Here is a 14,259-nt window from a genome sequence, read left to right on the forward strand (position 1 = left end):
GCTGTCTGGTAAATTCCAAAGGAAACCAATGCATGGTAAGAACAGTTGCTTTTCTTACTCGTGCCCACTTAGCACTGAAGGACAGATGTGATTTACTACCTGATGTCACTCTCACATAGGACACCACCACACCCCTCCCCCAGCAGGGAATTGTACTACAATCAGATACTCAGACCTCCAAGTTAAAGAAAGGAAAACATTTATTCCATGAAAAAAAACAGTTCATTTTTAAAAACATATTTCCTTTCCCTTCACTTAACAAGTGATAGTGTGGATGAAACTTTTTGGCTACATGATGGAATATTCCACTTTAAATAAGAATCACGAGTTTAGCCAGAAAACAGATGCTCTAAAAAGCTAGGTTTCCAGAGCTGTTTTCTAGTAGGATAATACCCAACAGCCAGGGAAGAAGCTTCCAGGAGACCATCCAGTGACCCTGAGCAAAAAGCCTTCCACCTGGGGAGGTCAGCTGAAAGCAAGGAGGTTGGAGAGTCAGGCCAGGCTTTTCCACTTAGTTATGCAAATTTTAGCATTACTGAAACATTTCATCAGTTGTTGAAAACTCAACAAAAAGGGGAGAAAAGGGTAGATTCTCCCTCCCCCACAACACACTGCTGCTGAGTATTCTAGTCTCAATGGAATGCATTTTGTACAAAAAATACTCCCATTTTCAATCAAACTTCCTGAAGGAATCCCTAGCAGAATAATCTCTAGACAACTGCTGAGTGAGAAAGAACCAGAGTCTGCTGTAAACAGTCTTTGATTTCAATACAAAAAGCAAAGATTCACTTGAAAACAAAAAAACGTTAAGGAGAATCTCTGTCAATAAAAGCCTCATTTTGGAGGACAAAAGAACTCAGCAGAGTTTTCCTGGAGCAGTCTTAAAGCAAGAGTAGATCAAACCAGAAGTTCTTCCTAGAAACACTGCATGGGAGACACATTTAGTGAGTTTTTACACTTATGCCAAGCCACCCTGCAAATAAGATTGCTCCAGCAAGCTATTTACTTATTTTCTCCCTTTGCTGAGTTACAAATGAGCTGTGCAGACTTATCTTTCCCCTTGGGTGCATCATGGCTCAGGACATGAAAGCTCTCACACTCCCCTGGATGACAGCTCTGCAGATGGGACACAGCCTCAAATTGAGGGCACATTCTTCACAAGCTACCAGGTGGCCACAGGGAACAAACACAACAGACACATCTTTGTCCATGCACACTTTGCACATCCTCTCCTCTTGCAGGCGGCGGAGCTGTTCTTCTGTGCTCAGCTGAGACTCATCTTTACCAAAAAAAGAAAAAAAACAAACAAAAGCCCAAGCTGTTAGTGCTGTCACAGCTCCAGAGTGCCAGTTGTGACAGCTTAGGAAGTCACACTGCAACTTGCCCATTGTTTTGTTCAGAGACTGTAAAGATGGCAAAAGTACCTCTCAAGTTTCATTTAAGCTGAAAAACTACAGCTATTGTAGACTGGTTTATCTACACAAGATTGAGCTTATCTACACATGCTGGACAGAGCAGGGACACAGCTCAACAGCATTTACTGTGGTACATAAATTATCCCCATAAACTAGATTTTTTTGTAGCAGCTGCTTCACAGGGGCACTCCAATCCCTGCATAAGGGTTCCTGTGCTCAGGTACCACTGAAATAGCACATAGTCTCCTTCAAAATCAAATAAATGAGTTAGCATAATGATTACTGATACTGTTATTTTAGAATTCATCTCAATTATGCTTAAGCTCAATTCCCCACCACTGCCAGCCCAGAGCACCTGATTCCTTTTGCCGCACAGATCGCGTTTCTTGTCTCGATGTTCCAGTCTCTCTCTGAACAGCACCTGTTTAACCAGAAAAGAAGATGGTTTTCAATGCTACCCCTTCTCCTGACAGTGCTGTGTGAAAAGATTAAATACCCTGGACCTCAGAAGCATTTGGTTAAAATTTTAACAACTCAGCCTGGTGTGGCTGATGTCCTCTGTGGTGCTTCAGTTGCTATGTAAACTCACCTCCTTGCCAAGGCCCTTCTGTCCACATCACAGTCTCTCCTCAAAGTTGATTTATCTATTACATCAGCTGGTCATTCCAGCTCCTATGCTACTGTTTAATCAAAATTCCAGTTTTGTGGATTTCTTTTTTGCTATGTTAGATACAGAAATGACAGACCATGCTGTGGAGGCAGGAGCTTCATCTTCAAGTAACCTTCACTTCACTTAAACTTCTGTCTGGATCAGCTGTGAAATTGTGCATTTGGAGCTGCAGGTCTGAGGGCAGCAGGAAACACCAAGGATATCCCCACCACAGCCCAGTGCAGGCAGATACAGCCACTGACTCCCAGTAACCACAGCTTCTCCAGGTTTCTTTAAATCAGAACCTCATTGCTCAGTGTCCCAGGAAAAGCAGGCTTGAGGGCATGGCCCCTCTTCATGCCAGCCTGGGCAGAGTGAAGGCAGACCCTCAGGACACTCCCAGCAGTGCTCCAGGTGCAGTGAGGAAGAGGTTAAACACCCTCAGCCCAGCTGTGAGTCAGGCCTACCTCTGTGTCCTCCTGCAGTGCTGCTGGCCCCCCAGCCTGACTGCAGCAGCTCTGAAATCAGCTCCGACTCAGACTGGTAGAAAGTCCCAGTCAGCACAAATTTATTCTCTACCAGGTTTGCCACCCAGGTGGGGTCAAAGCCCATCTGCAGGACATTCTGCACTATGAGACTCTGATCCTCAGAAGGATGAACCAGCAATTTCCAATCCCTCAGAGGATCTGTAAAGCAGTGAACAGGTAATTTACAAAAAAGGCAGAACTTTGGGCAAGAACAGCCACTCCTTAATGGTGTTCTACATAAAATGGCATTAATAAATCCTAGAACACTCCTCAAGATATCCATATAGCTAGATTAACTTCCACAGTTATTTTTTACTTCAAATCATAATTCACAAGAAAATTAATCAAAGCAAATTTCATAAAAGCCCAGACACTCATTTTGGATGGCTTATTTCACTTTATCAGTGAACAGTCTCCTGTGTTTGGCATCAGTCCAGAAGTCTTATCTCTGTTTTCACATCCCAGAACAGAAACCTCAGAATTGCTTTCATGAACATCAAGTGTAACATCCCAATTGAAGCCTCTCCTACCTCAACCATTCATCAGTAACAGCAGAAGCAGGAAATTCAGCCAGCAGTCTCTTCAAAGGCTCAAGTCTTACTTAAGCTTATGGGAGCCAAATTTTGCCTACTTACTTTCTGGGAGCAACTGATAAATGGAACTAAACCCCAAGATCAACATTTTGATGAACATCTAGACCCTGTCCTGTTCTCTGGTTTCTTATCAAGCATGTTTAAAATGTTGTTGTGAAGGACTTGACAGACAGACATCAACAGCAAGAGCATGCAAAAGTCAAAGATAAGTTCGGTAAACACTCAAAACTCACACGATTATCCAGCCTAGCTGAGTGTCTCTGGCCTTAGACTACAAGGTCTCACAAGAAAAAGTAATTTTGTATCTTTAGCTAGAAGCCATTTCCTAAAACCAAAGTGAAACAGCTTCTAGAGTATCAAAACATCTCACAAGCACCCTATCTACAGAGGGCAGAACAGCTGAGCTGGGCTGGTGGAACTCAGACTACAACACATTCACCAGAAGATAAAACACCATGGAATTACAGCACTGACCTTGGGAAGGAAAGGAGTCTTGCTCAGTTTGATCCCAGGAATGTCTCTGAAAATGATACAGAAAGAGAAGCCTGTGCTTAAAACTCTCCCATCTACCAAACCCAATCCACTACACACAAAATATTAATGACTCACTGGAGCCAGCAGGGTGGTAGAAAAGGTCGCCTGAACACTGTTAACAAATTCTCTCCCCTTTGAGTGCAGTAAAAACTCACACCTATGAGCAGAAAAGTTTAAATACATTAGTACAGGATCTCCCAAGTGAGAGTAAAGTGGCAGTCTGACTTTAGAGGCAAAGGGTGTTACGGGCAATGAGCAAACTGCTGTATATCCATTAAAGACAGGGTATCACGTGTTTCACCTGCCCACCTCTTGCACAAAGGCTGACAGTAAGAGGATCATGATCCCTCCCCTTAATTCAGTCTTCATTTTGGCCCAAGATGAGCTCAGTTGTAACCTGCTTTAGAATACACCACAGGGACTGATGAGAAAGCAGTTCATAGGAAAGAAACAAGAACTGCTGCAGAAAGCCAAGGCTTACAATACATTTCTTCTTGTACCTCAGAGTAGGAGTAGTGAAAGCTCTTCTTTGATGCCAAAGAAAGTTATTTTAATTGAACTCTTAGATAGTGAACTCTAGGGCAAATTAGAGAATGTCAGGTCTGAACTGGGCCATTCCATCTGAGCTTAAACATTTTATTTTGCTTTTAAGGTGAAAGGATATAAACATTTCTATCCTATGAAAGAAAAGCATCAGAGTGAAATGCATGATCTATCTTTTGGCCTTGCTATGAGGGGTATTTGTTAACTGACTTACTCTGGGTACCATTTGGCATGTTCCCTCCAAGGATCATCTCCGAAGGACCAGCTCCTCACGCCTCCATCACAGTAAAAACACCTCACTACATCTCCTTGTCCTGAAGGGGAGATCAAGAGATTATTAGATACCTGAGACACTACATGCCCTACACTAACCCCAGGTGAGACCTTGGGGCAAGACTCAGCACAAAACACAGGTTTTGGATAGAAAAAGAGGAACACATGACAATTTACCAACACAGTGCACATGGTTCAGGGGCAGGAACTCAGTCTGAGCTCCCAGAGCTGCAGCTGGTTGAGCTGATTCCAGAAGGGGGTCAGCAGGCAGCACCTATGGGAGCAGCTGAGCTCCCATGCACAACCCCCCAGCCAATCCCCCTGCCTGCCTTTGGAGCAGAGCTGTAATTAGTTACACCCATCAACACACTGCTCACTAACCACAATCTGCCACAGTGCAGGTATTTTCCTCTGGCTGGGCAATTTAGAGAGGAGTATTTCTTCAAACCTGTTACCTAACCAGCAAAGCATTCTCAAAGGGAATTATATTGATATTCACATGCATGTGATTACAAGAAGTACTGCCAACTTTCTGCACCAAAAAAAAGTATCTAATTTCTGTATTTCAAATGAAGAGTCCCTAGAGAAACAAGCCACAGCAACAACCAGATGGGCTGACTCCATACAGCTGTGACTCAGATCTGGGGTTTTGAGATGAAAAGGCTTCAGTACAAGACACAGCCTATCAAAACATGACACACCATGATCCTCAAGTCCTTTTAAAAGTGCAAGGAATAAATACATTCAATTGATCTTAAAGCACAAAATTTTCTGCCAGTAAAGCATATGTTTAAAACACGACATCTTTTCCTCTCCTGCTGGCAAGGAGGTATTTACTAATGGACCCCCTCAGTACCCAAACAGGGGTTAAATGTTGAAATAAATTCTGCACAAGAAACAGCACAGGCAGAAGGAAGGATGTGGTTTTTTTAAGTACAATACACATACACACAAGTATTTCTAAGAGCAATAAAACAGTGAAACTTCCAAAAATTAACTTGAATGAGAATTAAGGACATTTCCCCAGAGAACCTACCTGTGTAAAAGAACCCTGCTCTAGCCAGTTGCTCTGGATGCACGTTGGAGTTTTGTGGCCAGTTGTCAAACGTAGACAATCTCATCTCCTCCGTCACCATCTCGGGGTACTCTGGCTCGTTGGGCAGGGCTGTCTGCTCACTGACTATCCCCTGCAAGACACTCAGGAACTGCCCATCCACAGTGTCAAAGATCTCCTGCAGGGACAGCCTCTCCTGGTTCCCAACATCCTCACTGCAAAGGTATTCACAGGAAGGGAAGAAATTCAGATGCTCCATCATGGGGCAATCACCAGGTCTCCAGTCCTTCAGGACACCACCACAGCAGAAACACTGCACTTCATCCCTGGGGCCCACATAGAAAAATCCAGCCTCAACCAGGTCCCGGGCAGACACGGGGGCATTGCGGGGCCAGTGCTGGAAAGTCCTGAGCCTCCTCGCCACGCTCCTCATGCTGGAATTGAAGAGCTGGCAGTGAGCACCCCTGGGCTGCTCTGCTGGTGCTGCATCCCCCATGGTTGTGCTCTGAAAGAGAGGATGAGGGAGCCCAGAGCAGTCAGCTGCATCCCCAGCACCAGGCAGCACTCACCCCGTGTTATTATTCCCCGTCCCCATGCACATTCCAGAAAGCTCCTGCTCGCAACAAAGCCGAGCTTGTTTCAGAATTACAGCCCAGCCACAGATCTGGTGTTTCTGTACTTTGCTGTTGAACTTTTGCTGAGCCCTCACTGGTGTCTGATGGGAAGAGTCCAGCGCTTTCCAAGGCCAAATTTACAGGAAAGATGGAACAGAGAGAAGAGGGCAAAACCTGTGCTGCCTCCCAAGCTGAACCAAGCCCACCTTTGGCATCTGATCTGCAACATAAATCCCCAACCATTTTGCTAAGCCTTTAAACTAGCATTGAAAAGGCTCTGCTTTTTATTCCCCAAACCAGCATGTCATAACAAAACAGAGAACAGCCACACCCAAACAATGTCTCAATCTCCCATTTACAGTCAAACACCATACAAAACATCACATTTCTCATGTCTTTATTGTCATGATTATTAAGCAGTGATTATCTAGAAATAGCTCTATTAAAAAACTTTTCCAAGACATAGCCTAAAATAATTCGGTACAGTTTCTATGAGGTGGTATCCTTAAATCAAGGATTTTCTAGCCTTTGTCATATTCTGCCCATGCTACTTCTGTGCAAGAGTGAAATTAAACAAGTTACCAAGTGCCTGATTCTCCAAGCTTTGATCCTGCTCAAGGTAACAGCCCTTCCCTGGGTGATTAAGCTGAACTGCAACTCAGCCACTGCTGCCAACACTTTCCCTATGGCTGCCAGAAACACTTTCCAAAGGCCCCACAATGACACAGCTGAGAATCAGGAACAACTTAATTCCTTTGGAGTGAAGCCCTTACACAATGGGACTTCATGAAAGGTGCAATCAACCCCCTTTTTTTTTAATTAAGGGCCCTCAAAATCCCTTCCACACCCAACTCAATAAACAAGTTCAACCCAAGGAAGTGTGACTTCCTATCTACTGGTTATCAGGGCTAAGCATTGTTGGCACACAGACCCCAAAATATCACAGAGGGAAATGGTAAATCAAGGGAAAAAAACATAAACACACACCTTTAAAAGCTACAATTTTTCAAGGCTGGTACAGCACATTAAAATAACAGATAACTACAGCAGTGCACAGTAAAATACAAACAAGTGGAGAGCATAGATGCAGCAGCCACTCTGCAGCAAACACCATCACAGAGATGCTGAGGAGGCTGAAGAAACACTCAGGTCAGTAGCATGTCTGAAGAACTACTCTTAATTAAGAGCTGCAACATATTTAAGGAGGAAAAAAGCTAACAGTTCATTTTAGTCACAAAATCAACAGCTGTCCTATATATACCTATGTATAATAGGTACACATTTAGTGAGATTTTAAAAGCAAAATCAAACTTACTCAACCACATGACTCTCATATTAAAAGGTAGAAAGGAAGAAAAAGTTCATTAGCAACCAGCATTTCCCTCTATAATGACAGAGAGCAGGGTTAGAAGAAAAGGCTCCAAAAGTCTCTTCCAGAAACTGTGTGTTATTTAACACAATAAAGAAGTTCCTCAAGATCTATGTCGCTGGAATAAGGAAAAGTCCATTGAGAAAGAAGGCTCCAAAGCCATTAGTCACTGATGGCCAGCAGAATTTGCAAGCTAAGCAAACTGAGGAAAGGCAGATTGTTTGCTTTCACAGCAGATTTTGCTCCCAGAACACAGAAGCTTGTTCATCAGGCACAGCTCCACAATCAGTGCTGCTCTCATCTTCCAGCATTAACAAAGCAAAAGCTGTAACTCAAGCTACAGCAAATTTTGGGTTTCACAGAGATGATGCCCAGGTTATCTTAGCTTTCCTCCATTCCAGAAAGCACCTGAGAGCAAGCTTCACAGCTTTTGCTCTGTATCTTCACAAAGAAAATTATTTCCTTCACAAAAGACTTTTTTTAATAAGAGGTGTAACATAGGAGAACAAATATATTTATCTTTTGTTTATTAAGAAGCCCATTATGGTTTACCTGCATATTCATATGCACTGCAAAAGGTTCATTAACTCTGCTAATGAAACTCCTCAAACCAAATTAAAATTTTAAAATGCTATAACACCACTAAAAACCAGTATTCTACCACAACCCACTACTTACATAGCAATGAAAAGCAACATTACAGCTCACAACAACAATTAGCACTATTTAAATAAAATTATTTTAAAAAAAAACAAACAACTTTACCTGAAACATGTTAACTAAACCCCAGAAAGCTTCCATAATTTAAAACTCTCTCAACACCACAAGCTTCACACAAAATCCCTCCCAAAGCAGAAACACTGCCAAGGAGTGAGTGATGCCACCTGCCTCAGAGGCCATTTATGAAGCTTAGTTGCCCCCAATTGGTTGGGATGGGCTGAAGTTCTCTATTGGCTAACGAGTTCAAATTTCATCTTTATAAAAAGGAGTCACAAGGCAAAGGTATAAAGTTAAGCTCAAATTTTCTTCAGAAAATAACAGATCTTGTTAAAACCTAGTCTAGTGCCAGGTGTGACATCCTGATATAATCCTATGATATAATGGCTGTCACCTCCCTATTTTGCTGTGACTCTATTAACAGTATTTCTGCATCTTTTTCAGCTTGTTTTCACATGTATTTTGCACCTTACATTTCTTAAGAAAATGTTCTGTAAAATTAGCAGATAAACAGCAACAAGAATTTTCTCCAGACAGCTTGAACAGATTGCATTGCCTTTACTTTGGGAATCAAATCTTCTACATTGCATCTTCACAACTTGAAATCCTGCTATTCCTTTGCCTTCCTATGGTCACAATTCCACAAAGTGAAAGATTTTATGGATAGTTCTGAAAGGTGTAATTACTTCAATATGTATTTTCTTTTACCACTGCCTGAGAAGATGCATAAAGCTTCTTCTAAACTCTTGACAAAATATCAGTTCTCCATGTAAATATAAGAGCATGGGTGGTTCATGTTTCTTAGAAATGATAAATTAGCATTTTTCTTTCAATAAAAAGATCCAAAGAAAAGATTCTTTTTACAGGCAAGCCCATAACAATCATTCTCATTAAAAAAAAAAAAACAAAACAGTGCTGGGTTTTTGCTAATTAAATACTCGTTAATGAAAGCCCCTGAGCAGTAGAGGGCAGTGCTTTTATATGACATTTACAGAATCTTGTAACAAGAGAATGTGCTGGGGAGGTTTGTCCTTAGTGAATTTCCATGTAATAAAATACATATGAAGTTAATCACATGTTATTTCCACTCCATGGATCCTGTGCTTTCTAAGTCTATGCAGATTTTTGAAGAATACATCCTAAAAATCCAAGGGACAGAATTAACAGAATCCCTCCAGCAGAGGCTATTTGGGGTCTGCTGATGGGTTTTAGCAAATCACCTTTTTTAACCAATAAAAGTGATTGATAATTCTGATTTGATCAAGCATTTTACAAGCAATGATCTCATCTGCTGCTGCTTCTAACCACATGGCTTCCCAAAGGTGAGCACAATTCCACCTGTTTTAGGGGAAGCTCCAGCCTGATTGTTAAAGAGGGAAGAATAGCATAAATCTTGAGGAGCTCAAAAGCAGCTTCTAAGTTAATTGACAACATTTGTCTGCTTCTGGCAGGGGTTATTTGCTTTGTTTTTTGGGGTTTTTTTTCTTGTATACATAATATTCTTCTATCATAAAAACTTCAGGACAGGTTTAAGGTTGATTATCTGTGGGGATACACTCATGGTTTTGGGGTGAACATTTCACCAACAGAGGAAAGCTGAGGAGGATCAGTGAGATGACTGTAGCAGAAGGAGATGAAATGCACACACCAATGGTGCTGAGAGCAAGAAAAAATAAGTCACCATGTATGAATGGTAGGGTTTTATTCCAGCACACCAAAATTCAGGAAGCAAGTAACATACTCAGTAGTGTGTTGTATGCAACTTATACTGATCTTTTTTAGCAAGTCATACTTTTTCAGTTTCTTTTCAGAGCATTAAGATGTACTGCTGAACTTCTGAATGCTTCTTAAAATGAGGAGTGTCATGAGCTAGTGATCAACAAATGTGGGAATCAGCAAACATCAATCAGGAGTCCAGGACAGATCAGTGATAATGATCAACAGTGTCATCACTAGACAGTGATTGGAAACACTCGATGAAGAAAGTATTATAAACATAATTAATCAAAAATCTGCTTGCTGCTATCAACCTGATTTGGAAGGAAAACAATCAATAAATACACGGGCCAGAGAATATCTGGAGACAGCATAATGAAGAGCTTGAAAGCACTGAAGTGACTGGAATCCCTGGAAAAACTCCAGCAGAATTCAGCACCTCTACCCTCGTGGTGCTACACAGCTGTAAGGGGCTGAAGCTGCTCTGTGTGGCTTAGCTCGAGGAACACTATTGTGCTTTCATCAATAAATTAAGAGTTTACTGAGGAAAGAGGCTTTTATAACAGGAGATAAAAAAGGGTGTCAGTTGGCATTGGTGAAGAAATTAAGAGTCTGGAACACAAAAGGAGATACCATAGCTTGCCACTGCAACTGATATCTAAAGGGACTGGGTGTCGAGCAAATTTATGGCAGAGTTCCCATTCCCACCTGCTCAGATGTTAGCCACTATTAAGATGTGGATCCATTTTTCAGAATGAAACATTCAGACCCTGTGATATAACTGCTTTGCAGCCTGAAGCACGGTAGACAAAATCCTTACACCTAAAGCCCTAGACACAGATGACTGCTGCTGTTTCTCCACTTAGGAGCTCTCTTTTCCTCTTCTGGCTGCCTCTTCTTTGCGTGCTGTCCTCCCCCTTCACTCCCACTGCAGGGTGTGCTGGTCTGGTGCTGCACACAGCACCTGCTCCCTGGGGAGCTCCTGCCACAGGAACACCCCTGAGGGAGCCCATCTGCTCAGCTGCTCCCAGGGCAGCCCTCAGGGACCAAGGCACACCTCTGGATGTTGACACAGAGCTCCACAGCATCCATAAAACAAATCCACTGTGGACAGGAAAAAGGATTCAACTCAGTGAATAGTGACAAGACACACTGAAAAGTGACTGGTCACCCCTGGGACAAACACAGAGCCATTTCCTCAGGGCAGGGCAAAGCTCAGAAGTCTCATTTTGCTATTTCATGCAGCTCAAGTGTTTCTTTTCCCATAATAAGTTCTGCTATACATCTACAGGGATCTTCTCTGCCTATCAACAGCTTCCTTGCTCTGCTTCCCTCAGTGGACTTTTCAATAATTATGAAAAAAAACCCCAAAACTAACACATTAATAATAAAAAATTGTTTATTTCTCCATACATTAACAATCATTCATTCAGGAAGCCTGGAAAACGTTCCTATGAAGTAAATAATAGAATCCCAGAATGGGGTTGGAAGGGATCTTAAAGTTTATCTCATTGCAACTTCTGCCATGGGCAGGGACACCTTCCACCACCCCAGGCTGCTCCAAGCCCTGTCCAACCTGACCTTGGACACTTCCAGGGATGAGGCAGCCACAGCTTCTCTGGGTAACCTGTGCCAGGGCCTCCCCAACATCTGAGTAAAGAACTTCTTCCTAATATCAAACCTAAACCTCTCCTCTTTTAGTTTAAAGCCATTCTCCCTTATCCTATCACTGCATGCCCTTATAAAGTATACATACTATACATAGAGACTGCTGGAACTAATGCACAGGTGAGTAACAAATACTTCTTTTGTGATTTCCTAGGGATTCAAATCTTTTCATCTCCTGCCCTAATTCTTTCCCCTAGCCCCCACTACCATGGCATTCGATTGCCTCAAAACTTTAGGTATTGTAATAGTTAGGAATAGCTAAATGTAGCTTGCAACATGATTCATGAAAGTGCTTCAAATCAAATCCTATTAATATCCCAGCCCACAGAACAGAACACAGTACATATGAAAAGGAAAATCTGCAAAGCACAGCAGATACTCAAAAAATCAGTAGAGGAACTGGCCTTAAAATCTAAAAAACTTCATGGCTTCATTGTCCAGCCTATTAAAAAAAATATTGCTGCTATTGAAGAGTAGGTTGACCACTGTCCACTTCTTTTTCAAAGGAAAGTGTTTTTAGAAAATAGCTTCTCTTTTATTTTTCTAAGTGTCTTTTGGAGCTGAAAAATGTGAGTTTCTTTTTCAAGGATAATTTTTTCTCTTCATTGAGTTTTCTAGCCCTTCTTGCCCTTGCTAGTGAACCCAAAAATCATGAGAAAAAAAAAAAAAAAAAGAAGAAATAGAGAACAATCCTAAAGCCTAAAAAAAAAAAAAAAAAAGAAGAAATAGAGAACAATCCTAAAGCCTATCCATTATTTGTTGTCTTTTTTTTTTTTTTGTTTCCCATAACATTCTGAATATTTGAAAAAAATCTGTAAAAATTCACTGCTGCTGCAAATTGAATGGACAATTTTCAGTTTTCAGCAGATAACAATCCATGACCCAAACAGCACACAGAGTTTTTAGAGGCCTGAGCAGCAGCACAGGGATTGGGAATCCAAATTAAACTGTAGGGCTAAGTACATTCCCACAGTGAGTACAGAAAATATCAATTATATTCTCTTGCTTTTTTCCTTCCTAAGTAACACCTGGTAAGTTTTCCCAAAGATGAATTGCACTTCTTCCTCTCCCTCTGAATGACTTTGATCATTTCCCAATTAATTCTGATTCTGACATGGAGGAGCCTCACATTTCTCACATTTGGGCTCTATTCCCTTTACCTACTCCAAGCCAGCAGATACAGGAATAGGAGACCTGGAACCTCATGTAAACTGAGTGGCATTGCAACTCCAAATTAAATCACATATAAAAATGTCACATATTAAACTAACAGTTCCTGAGATTCTTACCCACTTGTGGCCACAGTTCCACCATTCAGCCATTAAATTACCTGTAAAGAAGGATTTGTCAGGCATTGTTGTGATTCTAATGGAGCTCATCCTACTTTATAATTGACAGAAAATCAGCCACCAACAATCATAGAACATCTGATTTTCCAATTAAATCCTGCTATAGTTTGGATTGTGTTTTTATTGCAGAGAACGTGCCTGGCTGCCTGAATATTGCTTGGGCAACAGGCAGAAAGATCTATTCTTGAGCTACTCACACAACAATCATCTGCTTTTATCCATGCAAATTGGCTTGGAATGAATTTATTTTCTCTTTGAATCAATAATCAATAGCCAGATTGAAAGACAAGGAAGAAAGACAACAGAGCAACCTGAAGTCACTGCAAAGAGCTGAAGGGAAAAATGCACAACAAAGTAACCAAAGACAGACTGACCTTACAATTTAATTTAATGGAAACCCCACGACAGCAGCAAGATGGAGTTGCCAAGGATGAAGATCAAGAAGGAGACAGAGGAGAGTCCCTGTGCTCAGTTGTTGCTCCGTTGAGCTCCTTGCCACAGCTTTCCAAGGAAGTTGTCTTTCAGGGAACAGCATGTGTGATGCTGATGTCAGATGGGATCTGTTCACAGGCCACACTCTTTGCATATGATTTCCCTCCTCATGTTTTCACAAACAATGTGTCAGTGACATGAGAAACAGGAGAGGAGAACAGATACAATTTCTCTGTGTTTCTGCTTTTATTTTTCACCCTAAAATGATGGAAGTGAATGCTGGATCCTTGGTTTGGGAACATTCCACAGGGGTGTAGGGTGAAGGAGGGAGATGATGGCAATATTTTATTTTCTCCCATGCTCATAACAGAGGGGGCTGCATAAAATTCCTGTAAAACCTACATTAATAACAAATAATAAAAACACCAACAAAAATGTGCTGTAGCTTACACATGAACTCTTCTGAGATTTCAGAGTGTTAGCAAAGGATGAAAAAGATAAGTACAACTTTTTCTTAAACTAGAAGAACACATTTCATTCAACTAAGACAAAACCAAACCCTGTGTTTCCCCCTGGGTTACAGTGTTACATTCCAAGAGTATCCCAAGTTATATATCAAAATATTAATATTACCTTATCCATATCCTTCAACTGAGACTTTTCATCTTACTGGCTTTATTTCTAAAATACAATGCACTTCTTAATGGATAGACGAGATCATTCTTAGCATTACAAGGAATTAAAAATATCAGATTTTCCAAATGCAACAGAAAAAAAAATATTCCCACAAAGACTTAGACATGTAC

General features: G+C 41.4%; 1 protein-coding gene across 2 annotated transcripts; it reads right to left on the reverse strand.

The window, feature by feature from the left end:
- Positions 1 to 210: 210 nt before the first annotated feature.
- BIRC7 (baculoviral IAP repeat containing 7) lies at positions 211 to 8,436 on the reverse strand. Of its 2 annotated transcripts, XM_033519123.1 has the most exons (8): positions 8,337 to 8,436; positions 5,571 to 6,093; positions 4,476 to 4,575; positions 3,794 to 3,875; positions 3,659 to 3,704; positions 2,532 to 2,750; positions 1,771 to 1,836; positions 211 to 1,279 (listed from the first exon to the last, which is right to left on the reverse strand). In XM_033519123.1, the coding sequence occupies exons 1-8, from the start codon at positions 8,370 to 8,372 to the stop codon at positions 1,077 to 1,079; spliced, it is 1,275 nt and encodes a 424-aa protein (XP_033375014.1). In that variant the 5' UTR covers positions 8,373 to 8,436; the 3' UTR covers positions 211 to 1,076. The 2 variants fall into 2 exon arrangements, with proteins under 2 accessions (XP_033375014.1, XP_033375015.1); XM_033519124.1 differs by lacking the exon at positions 2,532 to 2,750 and having other exon boundaries at positions 212 to 1,279; positions 8,337 to 8,435.
- Positions 8,437 to 14,259: the final 5,823 nt, after the last annotated feature.

Source organism: Parus major, chromosome 20 (assembly GCF_001522545.3).
Source record: "Parus major isolate Abel chromosome 20, Parus_major1.1, whole genome shotgun sequence".
In the NCBI taxonomy this organism is placed as follows: Eukaryota; Metazoa; Chordata; class Aves; order Passeriformes; family Paridae; genus Parus; species Parus major.